Below are 14,346 nucleotides of genomic sequence, written 5' to 3'. Positions count from 1 at the left end.
TACCGCTCTTCCTGAGGGGATTCAAGGTGACAGACTAATGCTCGTCACACTCTGTAATGGTGTTTTTGTAGAATGATTTGGAAGCTCCGATGTTTTGGACGAGCATTATGCTGTCACCTTGAATCCCCTCAGGAAGAGCAGGCACTCGGCGTTATTCTCTCAACACCAGAGCTGAGGATGGAAGTGTACTCAGTCAAAATAAACTGTTGAGGTCCTTCGAGAAAAATAACATTACAGAGACCACTGACACAGTGTGTGTGAGCGCATGTGTGTGTGTGTGTGTGTGTGTGTGTGTGTGTGTGTGTGTGTGTGTGTGTGTGTGTGTGTGTGTGTGTGTGTGTGTGTGTGTGTCTTAGCTAGACCCGTGGTTCTGCAGGTGGTGCTCCCCGGTAGAATGAAAGGGCCACTTGTTTCCAGGGCAGACTTAGAGAGAGCAGATGGAACCAGCTCTCCATCTCTCTCTTCTCAATCTTGTCCCACATTGCTGCTGTCGCCCCATTCATTTTCTGCCAATTCATCTGACACACGCACACACAGAGACGGGGTTTTCACACGCACGCACACACAGAGACGGGGTTTTCACACGCACACACAGAGACGGGGTTTTCACACGCACGCACACACAAACTCCTGTGGTAAACTTCTAGGTTGGCCCCTCGGCAGCTCTTAATGAGCTCAGTCCAGATGTCTCCCCAGGCAACAGTGCATGAGTGGTTAATTAATCAAGTGTGCTCACACACACACACACACACGCGCACGCACGCACGCACACACACACACGCACACACACACACACACACACACACACACACACACACACACACACACACACACACACACACACACACACACACACACACACACACACACACACACACACACACACACACACACACACACACACACACACACACACGCACACACATCTCAACCCTACAACATGCTCTCTCAGAGTTAGAAGAGATTTACATCAGATTATCCTCCCTTATGAGTTGTTCATCCTCGGCTAAAGGACCTAAATCGCCTCTTATGTTTTTTACTCAGGCAGTGGCAGGGACAGCTGCTCGCCAGAGAGGACCCATCTCTGACTTCACAATTCACACCTTGTAGAGTAGGAGACAGGGGGGGATTAGACACAGCTCTTTCCCGTCCCGTCATTGGCCTGCGGCCTCAGTCGAGGTCATGTGACGCCTGCAGTCGGCCAATGTAATAATGAGATTTCTGTGGTGAGATATTAAGCGGCAGTAAGCAGCCATCAGAGACTCAGCCCCTCACAACAGCCTTCAGAAGACTCTTACCAAACCCCCGATGAGTCGCCAGGGTTACTGTACATACAGCAAGTGTTGATGGAGTCAAACCAGACAGAGCGAATCTGCCTTCGATGCTTCTGCAGTGTGCATGCAGACCAATGCTCCCTTAGAAGCGATGCAGTATACTGCACTGCACTCATATGGGGATATGTCTCTTTTCTGTGCAGTGCCACAGGGTAATGGTGTATCTGTGTGACCTACTGTAACACCACACCCATAGCTCCCTCTGACTAGACAACCCCCAATAGACAAACCCCCACAGCTCTACTTAGATAGGGCCAGCAACCCACAGGCACTCACACACACAAATAGTGTCTTTTCTCTACCTTCTGTCCGGATGGTGAAGGGGGAGTCCCCAAGCCTCTTGGCTGAGAACTGGCCCCCCAGGGAGGTCATTAGAAAACACAGGCTGAAGAAGCCGATCCCCACCACGAATATCCTGGATGGAGGGGTGGGAGGGAAGAGAAGAGAGGGGGAGAGGAGAGAGAGAAGGCATGGACGAGAAGAGGAAGGAGAAGGAGCGACAGTGGGGGAGAATTGATGAAAGAGTGCGGGAGGGAGGAAAGTGAAAGATTTGTTGACGAGAGGAGAGAAGTATGAAGAGATAGGACGGAGGGAGGAAGAGGAGAAAGGAACCGTCAGAAAACAGATCAAGTACAGCAGCACAGTCAAGAACATGCATTAGGAAACACAGGCAATTAGACCGGCCCAGCCGAGGAAATTAAAGTCAAAATGTCAGGGGCCATTTTAGCTCCCGTCTCCATCCCCCTGCTAACTCGCACCCCATCCAGGCATCCTCAGGTTCCCCAATTAGGGACAAGCAGCTCCTTCCAAAATGCCTATAATTGATGTATTGTGTCACGCACACCAGAGATAAAGAGGAGGCTTCCTCCTTCATTCTCCACGGGGCTAAACGACTGCTGCTGGCTGATTCTACAACGGTCTCTGACAGTGAGGAGGGGAGAATACTTTACCCACGCTTCATTCTACCTTGACATCCTTGTATGTAGGGTACGCTACAGTAGATAAACAACCGTCTCGACCCAGCACTACTTTTAAAATGTGCATGTTTACACAGCCAGATACAGTGTGCTTCTATACCTACGTATTCTCAGAGCAAGTGCATTGGACCGATACACTATGTACAGTAGCAACTTATGCAATGCTAACCACATATGCCTTTGTTACTGTGCCAGCAGTGGAAAGCTAGGACCCACAACAGGTACAAATGACTGAATAATTCAAACTGTAGCTTGACTCTGAAGCCGAGCGAGTGGAGTTCGCTGGCATGCTGGATTCCGTGAAAGTTTGGACACTCCGTGAACAGTAAACAGCATTGTCATACGAGTTCAGATTTAACATACTGGGAGAATTGCAAGTTATTGAACTATGCTGCCAAGAGTGATAAGGAACAGCCGGTTAGATAGAACAGTGACTGACGTTAGCGATAGGGACGGTGCTCATAGTAGTCTCATAAGGACAGAGCACGGTGGTTCGGCAGGCAACCAAGGAGACTCTATATCCCAACACCGAGACAATAAAATGGGGCTGTAGTCGTTACAAGTGGCAGTAGTGGATGCTTTATTCATTTTACTGTAGGAGGTGAGTTGACGTTGTACGTTCACCAACATGAGTTGGGTTGCAGACGATAATCTCTGTAACATGACATAAAACACCTTTTACAAACACGCATTTGTATGGATTGAGTTTCGAGTTAGTCATCGGAATGCTCAGCCCTGTGGGTGACAACACCAAGAGAATATATCCCTTTTGAAAACAAGCGAGTTGTGTAATAGTCTGAGATGTATCTACAGAGATAGAATATTGTATGTGTGGGCCTGGCTTCTGCGATATTATTCAGTCATTTTGACCAGAGGGTCCCTAAACTGTGGGGCGAGAGTGGTCGGCGGGGTGGGGTGGGGTGGGGGGGCGGACGACTCAGTCCGGCTTTCAACTTACTCTTGAAAGTTGGAATTGTTGAATTTTGCAGAAGGTGCAATTTTTGAAATTGGGTATTGCGTCATCCGTTTTCCTCTTGTCATGTCCATCATCGCATACCTGAGAGAGCTATTTATAACTTGTCAGAATTGTCCAGATCAACTAGCCCACCGCAGCTAAGGTTTTTTAAAGCTGGGTTTTTTAGCCCATAGATTTTTTTGTAATGTTCGAGTCACTCAAATATCACATGACTACACATGAGACATGGCAAGGTATACAGAATTGTAGAAAAAGTAGCTATATTTTCTCAGCTTTAAAAACTGCAAAATGTTCTCTCCGCCAACAAGAGGGTTATGAACAGTTTGTGTCATGTAAAGTGCAGGTGCATATAGAAATAGACAGGGGGGGGGGGGGCTCGGGATGTTCCCCAATGCTAGAAGGGGTGGGGCCTGAGCGAAACCCCTGATTTAGACAAGAGAGCATAATGACAGGAAAGGAACCTGAGGTAGGGAAACCATAAAAATATCCGCCTATCTAGAAGTAACAGCATGGAAACACTCATTACAAACGTAGCTATGTTTTCCCCCCCCAGGAAACTGGAACATTTTTTTAAATATTACGTCCATCTGCTCCAGCATACTGTGCAGTACGTCTGGATGATTCAATCTCTGTCTGGGGGAGCACAGAGCCGAATCCTGTAACGGATTTGAATCCTATAACATATTTTTTATCTGGCGAGGGGGGTGGGGGTGGGGAGGGGGGGGGGGTGCAGGAAGGTTTGATTACAGCAGGGTGTATCTTGGATTATCGTCCAGTAGTCCTAACTGGGATTGAGATTATTTACCTGGGCTATGACCATCTGCTCACAAAGCTAGTTGATAGAGTCAGAGGCTTGAGGGGTGCGTCCTAGTACTGTTGAATGGATTCCTTTTTCGTTCCCTTTCCTTTGGGCCTACTGACCACAGGGAGGTGCAGTCGTTAACAGTGGAGGTTGTTGAGGGGCGAACGGCTCATAATAATGGCAGGAGCGGAGCAAATGGAACGGCAGCAGACACCCGGAAACCATGGAAACCATGTGCTTGATCTATCTGATACCAAATTCATTTTGTTCAGCTCAGTGAGTAAACTAAGGGACACAAGGGGACAAGGACAGCCATGTGAGGCTATGTGGACCCTGTCCAACTCAGAGGGAACAGGAGCTGATTCAACAGGAAAAAGCAAAAGGGCTGAAGTCAACTTCTCTTTCTAATCCCTCATTTCGCAAACTTCTCCCTGTGACCTTTGGGCTTCTTCGGGCTCTATAATCCTGAACAAGGTCATACGGAGTGTGTGTGTGTGTGTTTGTGCGTGTAACGTGTGTCTTCGTGTATGTGTGTGCTCGTGTGTGCATTTACGTATGCTTTGCATGGGCGTGCGTACGTGTCCCTAATTCTTTCTGCACAGAGATGCGGTGTTCTTTTCAATTATGCATGCTTCGGGAGTGCATGCGCTCCAAAGCTCCGTGCCCCGGGTCCAGTCTCAGGGCGATCGTTTCCACCTTTCCTCCCTTTTCGTCTATCCCTATTTCAAAGCCCCTCCATGAGGGTGATAGAGGACCTGAGAGTGATAGAGAGGTGATAATAAATGAGGATTAGACACAGGGCCTGCCTGACTCTCTAATTAAAACGCTTAAAGTAAATGCTTGGGTCGGGTAATTGGATCAGACCCACAGATCCGCTATCTCCTAATTGGCTTGTCCCACGTACCGGCGCTTATCAGATCTCGCTACCGATGTTGATTGAAGTGAACCAGCGGCGGCTGGGTTGTTCGGTGCTCAGCGGAATGTTTTCCAATAATTCGGTAGGCTGTTTTTTTCTGCAGTCTTCCGCTTTTACGCTCATTGATACTGAAGTTAATGGGACAATTAGGATTGTCCTCTGTATAATGATTTTCTAATGACTTGTTTTCAATGTAGGCTAGTTCACACAGGCAGACCAATTCTGATATTTTTTTCCACTAATTGGTCTTTTGAGGATAGTTGACCTTTTCCCTGTTTTACATTGCTCTTCTGCTCGGATTTTCCCTAGAAACAATGGCTTTACTTACTTTTGTTATTACACTACTAAAGTTTAGAGACAAAACCGTGTGACGGTATGGTGTGGCTATTATTCAGCTTTAGCTCCTGCAGGCCTACGATATGAAGGCATGGCACCCCGGCGCTCCAACTGACTCCAACAGTTGAACTTGAGGTGAGCAAGACTATGTGAGGAAGACTACCAGAGTAAATCCTATAATCAAAGAACATAATGCCTATCTCTATACAAAATATTAGGATCGAAAAATTGAAAAATGACCCTAAAGTTTTCATATTTCAAATTACCCTAAAAGTTTTCGCATATCAAAACACAAGGAAAAGTGTTTTTGTCATTTGTTATCCTCTACAGGATCGGTGTCCCGTCCTCGGGAAGATTGAGCTAACGTAGGCTAATGTGATTAGCATGAGGTTGTAAGAAATAAAAAAAATCCCAGGACATAAAATCCCAGGACACTTCTGCCATCTAGTGCCCAAAGTCTAAATTGCGCCTGAGCTGGAATAATTCATTATGGCCTTTTCTCTTGCATTTCAAAGATGATGGTACAAAAAAACAAAAAAACGCATGTTTTTTTCTATATGTATTATCTTTTACCAGATCTAATGTGTTATATTCTCCTACATCAATTTAACATTTCCACAAACTGCAAAGTGTTTCCTTTCATAATGTCCATATCCTTGCTTCAGGTCCTGAGCTACAGGCAGTTACATTTGGGTATGTCGTTTTAAGGCCCCCAAATGTGTCTCATTTGGCCGACATCCCTCATTTATTAATGCTGCTGGCTGCGCCAGGTTGGATCTGAATGCATATGGATGTCCATAAAAGGTCTCTAATGTCTGGTAAATTAAAATCTTCCGTCATGTTTTCCGGGGCCAAGATTTGAGAATATTCACATGAAAATGTGATGCCAATTGGATGGACACCGAGCTATAGAAACCCTAAAGACTCTGTCAAGTGCGCTAGTCCACCAGCAGCCCCAAACATCTAAAGAATAAGCTACCAGCCAAACAAGCTTGTAAGAATTGTACTTAATTAAACTCCCCCCTCATACTCATCTGGAGGTTGAGCATTATTTTGTCTCTATCTCTGTAATGTGTCTGTATCTATGTAATGTGTCTATATCTGTGTAATTGTCTATGTATTTATGAGAAAAAAAATCAGGATACGCTTTGTTTATTGGTTGTGTGGTGCATTGGCACAAAAACCTGTTGGTGGAAAATGAGTTGCATATATTTTATATAATTATAAATGTTGAACGTATTGCCCTCTAGCTGATCATTGTCTGCAGCCGGCTCTGACTGTAGTCTGATGAGCTTGTCTGTGGTGGTCGGCAAACCCTCAACCTTCTGGCCAGTAGCCCTGCGTGGCATTGACTGTGCCACAAAACCATGCTGAATTGGCAAGGTCGATATCCACGTTGATAAACACGGGGTCACTATACTTATCATTATTTGTGGTCATAAACATACATTTTGAGTTCATTCTCAAAATGGGGGGGGGTTCATTTTACTTACAGTACAAGGGGAGGGTCATGTGAGGAGCATTTGTAACTTTGGTGAGGGGGGCACATTTTTTTTGTGACACCTTAAGTTGGAACAGCACCTCCCCCCAGTAAATCTCGATCTGTCCCTAACATCAAATCTTTTCACATCAGATCTTTTTCAGAGCTGATCTGATTGGTCAAAAGACCAATTTAGTGAAAAAAAATACAGAATTGGGCTGCCTTAACCAAATGCAGCCTGATTGAACCTCAAATCTGCGCACTATGAATTGAGGTCAATGCCTTTGAACCAGAGAAAATTATAGGGCCTTGTAAAAATATAGATATTTTTTTTTACAGAATGTAGAATTTATATCAATGTTAACCCCTTGGGGGACAGTCTGAGACAATGGAGAACATCTGGACGCACTACAGGGACCGTGACAGATTGACTTGTTCTTCCAATGGTTAACGTGTATAAAATCCCCATTCATATCTACAGGGCTTTCAGAAAGTATTCACACCCCTTGACTGGTTCCACATTTTGTTGTGTTACAGCCTGAATTCAACATGGATTAAATATACTTTTCACTCATCTACACACAATAGTCCATAACGACAAAGTGAAAACATAATTTTTGCAAATTAAATTCAGAAATGGCTGATTTACATAAGTATTCACATCCCTCGGTCAATACATGTTAGAATCACCTTTGGCAGCGATTACAGCTGTGAGTCTTTCTGGGTGAGTCTCTAAGAGCTTTCCACACCTAGATTGTGCAGCATTTGCCCATTATTATTTTCAAAAGTCTTCCAGCTCTGTCAAATTGGTTGTTGATCATTTCTAGATAACAGTTTTCATGTTTTGCCATATATTTTCAGGTAGATGTAAGTCTAAACTGTAACTCGGCTACTAAGTCTAAACTGTAACATTCACGGTCTTCTTTTTAACCAGTTCCGTATAGATTTAGCCTTGTGTTTTAGGTTATTGTCCTGCTGAAAGGTGAATTCATCTCCCAGTGTCTGGTGGAAGGCAGACTGAACCAGGTTTTCCTAGTTGACCCGTGCTTAGCTCCATTTCTTTTTATCCTGAGAAACTCCCCGGTCCTTAACCACTACAAGCATACCCATAACATTATACAGCCACCACTATGCTTGGAAATATGGAGAGTGGTACTCATTAATGTGTTGTATTGGATTTGCCCCAAACACAACACTTTGTTTTCAGGAAATAAAGTTAATTGCTTTGCCAAATGTTTGCAGTGTTACTTCAGTGCCGTGTTGTAAACACAATTAGGTTCGTATTGTGGAGTAGCTACAATGATGTCGATACGTCCAAATGTTTTTCCTATCACAACCATTCAACTCTGTAACTGTTTTAAAGTCACCATTGGCCTCATAGTGAAATCCTTGAACGGTTTACTTCCTTTCTACGGCAACTGAGTTATGAAAGACGCTTGTATCTTTGTGGTGACTCGGTGTATCGAAAATCATTACTCAACTTTGACATTATGGGGTATTGTGTGTAGGCCCTGGTCAAAAGTAATCCACTATATAGCGAATAGGGTGCCATGCTAATGAAGCTTGGGGGATAAGCAGCTCATCACCGCTTGTTAGCTCGCTGGGTTGATAATGCGCTTTACTTATTTACTGTTGACATACGGATCCAGTTATGAACACGGGAATGTAATCTCTAACTTAATCTCGTTTCTCTGTTAGAGGAGCGGAAGAGAACAGCTGGTGTTGTCGGGAGACTCCGTCGCAGATTACCAAACACACTCACGCGTATGCAGGATGGTGGATGAAAACACCCATGCAGGCACACGTACTGCTGCCAGTTTATCCGTTTATTGCAATATAATGATGGTCAGGGATTAGGTGTAGCCTATAGACATGCTGGTCATTCAATACATTAATTATCGTCATTGATTAGGTCACATGACAAATAACATGTACATTAAATAACATTTATAGGCTGTGCTTTTCAAAATAAATGTGCTATTCCATTCTATTAATTTGTAACACACGTGCCAGGTGTTTATAAATGAATACCAAAGCCTAGAGTGGAAATATTAAGCCACACGTTCTTTGTCTCTTACCTGAACGGTTTGAACGTCACAAGCCATCTTCTAATCATTATTTTACCGTCGATGTTGCCTGTAATCATTTCCCAAAACACTCAACCAAACAAGCGACCCCCGACATCGTTAACCTCGCAACCTGGGACTCGTGGGACTCGACTGGGTGCTGAAACTGCTGCATGCCGCTTGCGTCTTAGGGCTTCAACGTGCGACAGACCACTGATAATACTCCGAGAAAATAGTCAAATGTAAGACTGTATCCATGAGTTTTCGTTTAATTGAATCCACGAACATTCGCTTGAACCAGAGTTGTGACTTTTTGAAATTTGAGCGAAATCTGTTCTTATCCTAATATTTAGATTTCATTATGTCACTTTGCGAATTAGATAAATGATCTCCATTTAATCGTTGCAGGTTGTCCAGATAACTGGAACGATACAGTATTGTCCCGTTTGTCGCGTGTTAGAATAGCATTCCTCAAAGCAGATGTGGAAGAAAATATTGACCGAATCAGTTGATTTCCAATGCAACTTGGTCTCAAAAATCCCTGTCCCCAATATGTACTGTGGACTCTCGGAGAACGAAGTCTATTGGGTGCCTTTCTTCTCTGAAGAAAGCAACGAACTAATGCGCGTTAGAGCTTTTGTCCTCTCGTATGCTTTGGGGGCTCTACTCAATCTCCTTTTGCCATGAGTGTTTTTGGGTATCTGGCGCGGGAGGGTTGAGAAATTGCAGTGCGTTTGTTAGTTAGGCTGCTACCTTGCGCACGCATTTCGTTATAGCGCCATCTACGGTTTTTGTTCAAGCCACATTTTGCCACCAGTGACATTTATATTAATTAAAGTTTTGCTGAAATAGATAATCCTTGTGCAAAAATAGACAATTTAGTTACCATGCCTTGCATTATCATTAGTCAATTTATAATATTGCATATTGTAAAAACTATATATCCGGTAGCTATTTAAAACAACTATTTTTGTAAGCTTCTCATATTCCAATGTACCTTTGCTATAAACTCAACAAAAAAGAAACGGCCTGTCACTCTCCACTGCGTTTATTTTCAGCAAACGTAACATGTGCAAATATTTGTATGAACATAAAATTCAACAACTGAGACATAAACTGAACAAGTTCCACAGACATGAGACGAACATAAATGGAAAAATTTGTCCCTGAACAAAGGGGGGGTCCAAAATCAAAAGTAACAGTCAGTATCTGGTGTGGGCACCGGCTGCATTAAGTACTGCAGTGCATCTCCTCCTCATGGACTGCACCAGATTTGCCAGTTGCTGTGAGATGTTTCCCCACATGGCAGAAAACTGACATTCCTGTCTTGCAGGAAATCACACACAAAATGAGCAGTATGGCTGGTGGCATTGTCTTGCTGGAGGGTCATGTCAGGATGAGCCTGCAGGAAGGATACCACATGAGGGAGGAGGACGTCTTCCCTGTAACACACAGCATTGAGATTGCCTGCAATGACAACAAGCGCAGTCCGATGATGCTGCGACACACAGCCCCAGACCATATAACGGACCCTCCACCTCCAAACCGATCCCGCTCCAGAGTACAGGCCTCAGTGTAATGCGCATTCCTCCAACAATAAACGCAAATCCGACCATCCTTCCTTGTGAGACAAAACCGCGGCTTGTCAGTGAAGAGCACTTTTTGCCAGTGTGTCCCGGTGTAACTCGGGCAGTTGTTGTTGTTGCCATCCTGTACCCGTCCCACAGGTGTGATGTTCGGATGTACCGATCCTGTGCAGGTGTTGTTACATGTGGTCTGCCACTGCGAGGACGATCAGCTGTCCGTCCTGTCTCCCTGTAGCGCTGTCTTAGGCGTCTCACAGTACGGACATTGCAATTTATTGCCCTGGCCACATCTGCAGTCCTCATGCCTCCTTGAAGCATGCCTAAGGCACATTCACGCAGATGAGCAGGGACCCTGGGCATCTTTCTTTTGGTGTTTTTCAGAGTCAGTAGAAAGGCCTCTTCAGTGTACTAAGTTTTCATAACTGTGACATTAATTGCCTACCTTCTGTAAGCTGTTAATGTCTTAACCTCTTACATCTATGGGGGCGCTATTTCATTTTTGGATGAAAAACGTTCCCGTTTTAAACAAGATATTTTGTCACAAAAAGATGCTTGACTATGCATATAATTGATAGCATTCGAAAGAAAACACTCTGACGTGTCCAGAAATACCAAGATATTCTCTGTGCGTGCCCTAGAACGTGAGCTTCAGGCAAAACCAAGATGAGATGGCATCCAGGAAATGACAAGGATTTTTGAGGCTCTGTTTTCCATTGTCTCCTTATATGGCTGTGAATGCGAGAGGAATGAGCCTGCCCTTTCTGTCGTTTCCCCAAGGTGTCTGCAGCATTGTGACGTATTTGTAGGCAGATCATTGGAAGATTGACCATAAGAGACCACATTTACCAGGTGTCCGCCCGGTGTCCTGCGCCGAAATTGGTGCGCAAAAGTCACCTGCCAGTATTTTTACATGGGATACAGAGAGGAAAGCAAGCTTCCACGAACTGCATATCAATGAAGAGATATGTGAAAAAACACCTTGAGGATTGATTCCAAACAACGTTTGCCATGTTTTGGTCGATATTATGTAGTTAATCCGGAAAAAGTTTTACGTTGTAGGTGACTGAATTTTCGGTTCGTTTCGGTAGCCAGACGCAATGTAGAAAACGGAACGATTTCTCCTACACACAGACGCTTTCAGGAAAAACTGCGCATTTGGTATGTAACTGAGAGTCTCCTCATTGAAAACATCAGAAGCTCTTTAAAGGTAAATGATTTTATTTATTTGGTTATCTGGTTTTTGTGAAAATGTTGCGTGCTAAATGCTACTCAAAATGCTATGCTAGCTTTGCATACTCTTACACAAATTAGTCAATTTCTATGGTTCAAAAGCATATTTTGAAAATCTGAGATGACAGTGTTGTTAAGAAAAGGCTAAGCTTGAGAGCAGACGCATTATTTTCATTTTATTTGCGATTTTCAGAAATCGTTAACGTTGCGTTATGCTAATGAGCCTGTGGCTTTAGTCACAAACCCGGATCCGGGATGGGGAGTTTCAAGAAGTTAACGACCGTTCCACAGGTCCATGTTCATTACTTTGTTTATGGTTCATTGAACAAGAATGGGAAACAGTGTTTAAACCCTTTACAATCAAGATCTGTGAAGTCATTTGGAGTTTTACGAATTATCTTTGAAAGACAGGGTCCTGAAAAACGGACGTTTCTTTTTTTGCTGAGTTCAGCTGTCGGTGTCTATTTCAGGACCAAGGACAGCAACCAAACTCTACATCGATTCGGATGCAACAGTGACACCCAGCGGTCACTTGTTGAACGGTGAACATGGATTCGCTTCGTAATAACGACATTCCCTTATACTATACTGCAATGTTGCTTCATTAGTCATTGTTTATTGTTTATATCTGCATCCAGAACACACTGAGCTGTCTTCCTATTAAGGTAAGAAGTTAGTGGTTTGATTAACTATAAACCTGCAAACTGAAACTGAATTTGTGGCATTTCATCTAGGGAAGACAAAGTAAGTCATTGAGCTGCTCAAATCGCTGAATGTGAAACTATCATCAGAATTGAATCTGACACACAATAAGCTATAAGACTACACTGCACATCACCCGTGGGCCCGGAATGGGCCGAGGTATCAAAAAAGAACCAAAAAGGAGAGAAAATCCTATTCAGACACATCACAAGTCCCATCACACTTTCCAGCTCTCTGAATCACTGGTGCGGTGGAGCAAAAATCGGCACCGAGCGAGTCAGTGTGAGAGCAGATCTGTAGGGGCCCAAAATGGAGATGACAGAAAATAGAAATCTCCAGCCCAGTCGTGCATGAGAGAGAGACACTGATGTGTCATTTTGACTGACAGGCAGCGCATTGGCCCTCCAAATGAAGGGACAGTATCACTAGCTCAGGGACTCTCAGTCTTGGTCGGTTCTCAGTCTGTTGTGAAGAAAACACTATTGTGAATTCCTGAGCGTTTCGGTAGAAGGTGTAACAATCATAATAACAGGTTTCCCTAATTCACAAGACTTTACACTCTCTACCGAAATGCACAGGAAGGGAATTCACTCTCCATATTAGGCGGCAGCCTCCTGTGGCTGAGCATGTGTTGCTTCCAGCCTGTCAGAAATGGATAACAAAGCATAATTATATTCTATTCTTTCCATGTCCCCTTGCAAATTCTTGTGGATGCTTGCGCACGCACACACACACACACACACACACACACACACACACACACACACACACACACACACACACACACACACACACACACCAACGAGAAGAGAGATCAACGCAGTCTAAAGATCATTCTGTCACAGACATACTCATTTGCTCTGCAGTGCCACGGGGCTCCACTCCTCACAGTGGGCACAAATAACCCTTTAACACCATTGGCGGTTTACTGAAGCACTAGGTGTTATGGCTAAACTTGCTCCATGTACAGCTCTGCACCATAGTGGATCCAGCCCATTGTTCAGTACCTGCTGTCAGCATCACTTGTGGTTTATGGATGTTGCAGTGATCCAACTACAGTTAATGTCCCACTCATTCTGGTACTCAACGCACAATGGAATCCCTCCTTATGGCAGCAGACTGTGTATAAAGCCCTGGTCCTTGTCCGAGTGTTATACATGAGGGATGTATGACATTGTGAAATCAGCGTAACTGGTGTCCTTCATATGCCATACCAACAGGCTGTAACAGCAGGTAGACAGACAGGAGGGGGTATGGCGCCAGCGTCAGTAACAGAGAGAAAGAAGCCATTTAATATCTCGAGCTTCAAAAAAAAATGTGATCTGATTTCTGATGACACAAGTCGTCTGTGTTCTATTACCAAGGGGAACAAAGCCTATGAAATAATGTTAGTCTGGTGGAGGATTGTAAATCACTAACGTGCAGTTGGCTAGATTGTAGGCTTCTGGACACGGCTGATAACAGAACCATGTGTTGAAAAGGAGAAGCTGTTTGCGTGGTGAAAAAAGGAGAGTGAATTGATTTGTGTCAAAGGCTTCCTCGCTTCTCGTTAGGTTTATATTTGAACAGAGAGCAAGAACACAGGCCGTGCAGAACGTCATTTTAAATCCGTTGTTTTGCCAGCCAATGAGGACAGTTGAGGTGAGGTCAATGCTGTTGGCTGGGGATACTTCCTCTGTTTTGAGTAATACACTATGATCACATACTCTACTGCCTATCAGGATAAAGGTAGGACCCAGATGCAGACCGTGTCGAAGTAACAATGTTTATTACAGCAACAGGGGAAAAGGTACAGGACGGCAGTCAGGCTCAGGGTCAGGCAGAGGTCGGTCATCCAGAGACGGGGCAAAGGTACAGGACGGCAGGCAGGCACAGGGTCAGGCAGAGGTCGGTCATCCAGAGACGGGGCAAAGGTACAGGACGGCAGGCAGGCACAGGGTC

The 14,346-nt window shown here is 44.4% G+C and overlaps 1 protein-coding gene across 1 annotated transcript in view; it reads right to left on the bottom strand.

Moving 5' to 3' along the window:
• LOC135522819 (alpha-1,6-mannosylglycoprotein 6-beta-N-acetylglucosaminyltransferase B-like) overlaps nt 1–9,548 on the bottom strand; it is a 177,910-nt gene extending 168,362 nt beyond the window's left edge. The window contains exons 1-2 of the mRNA XM_064949441.1: nt 8,900–9,548; nt 1,637–1,749 (exon numbers count right to left, since the gene is read on the bottom strand). Of these exons, the coding sequence (XP_064805513.1) occupies nt 1,637–1,749; nt 8,900–8,967 (181 nt within the window). The 5' untranslated portion in view covers nt 8,968–9,548. The remainder of the gene's footprint in view (nt 1–1,636; nt 1,750–8,899) is intronic.
• Between the last annotated feature and the right edge of the window lie 4,798 nt (nt 9,549–14,346).

Source organism: Oncorhynchus masou, chromosome 4 (genome assembly GCF_036934945.1).
Source record: "Oncorhynchus masou masou isolate Uvic2021 chromosome 4, UVic_Omas_1.1, whole genome shotgun sequence".
Lineage (NCBI taxonomy): Eukaryota > Metazoa > Chordata > Actinopteri > Salmoniformes > Salmonidae > Oncorhynchus > Oncorhynchus masou.
This window is presented reverse-complemented; position numbering and strand designations above follow the sequence as displayed.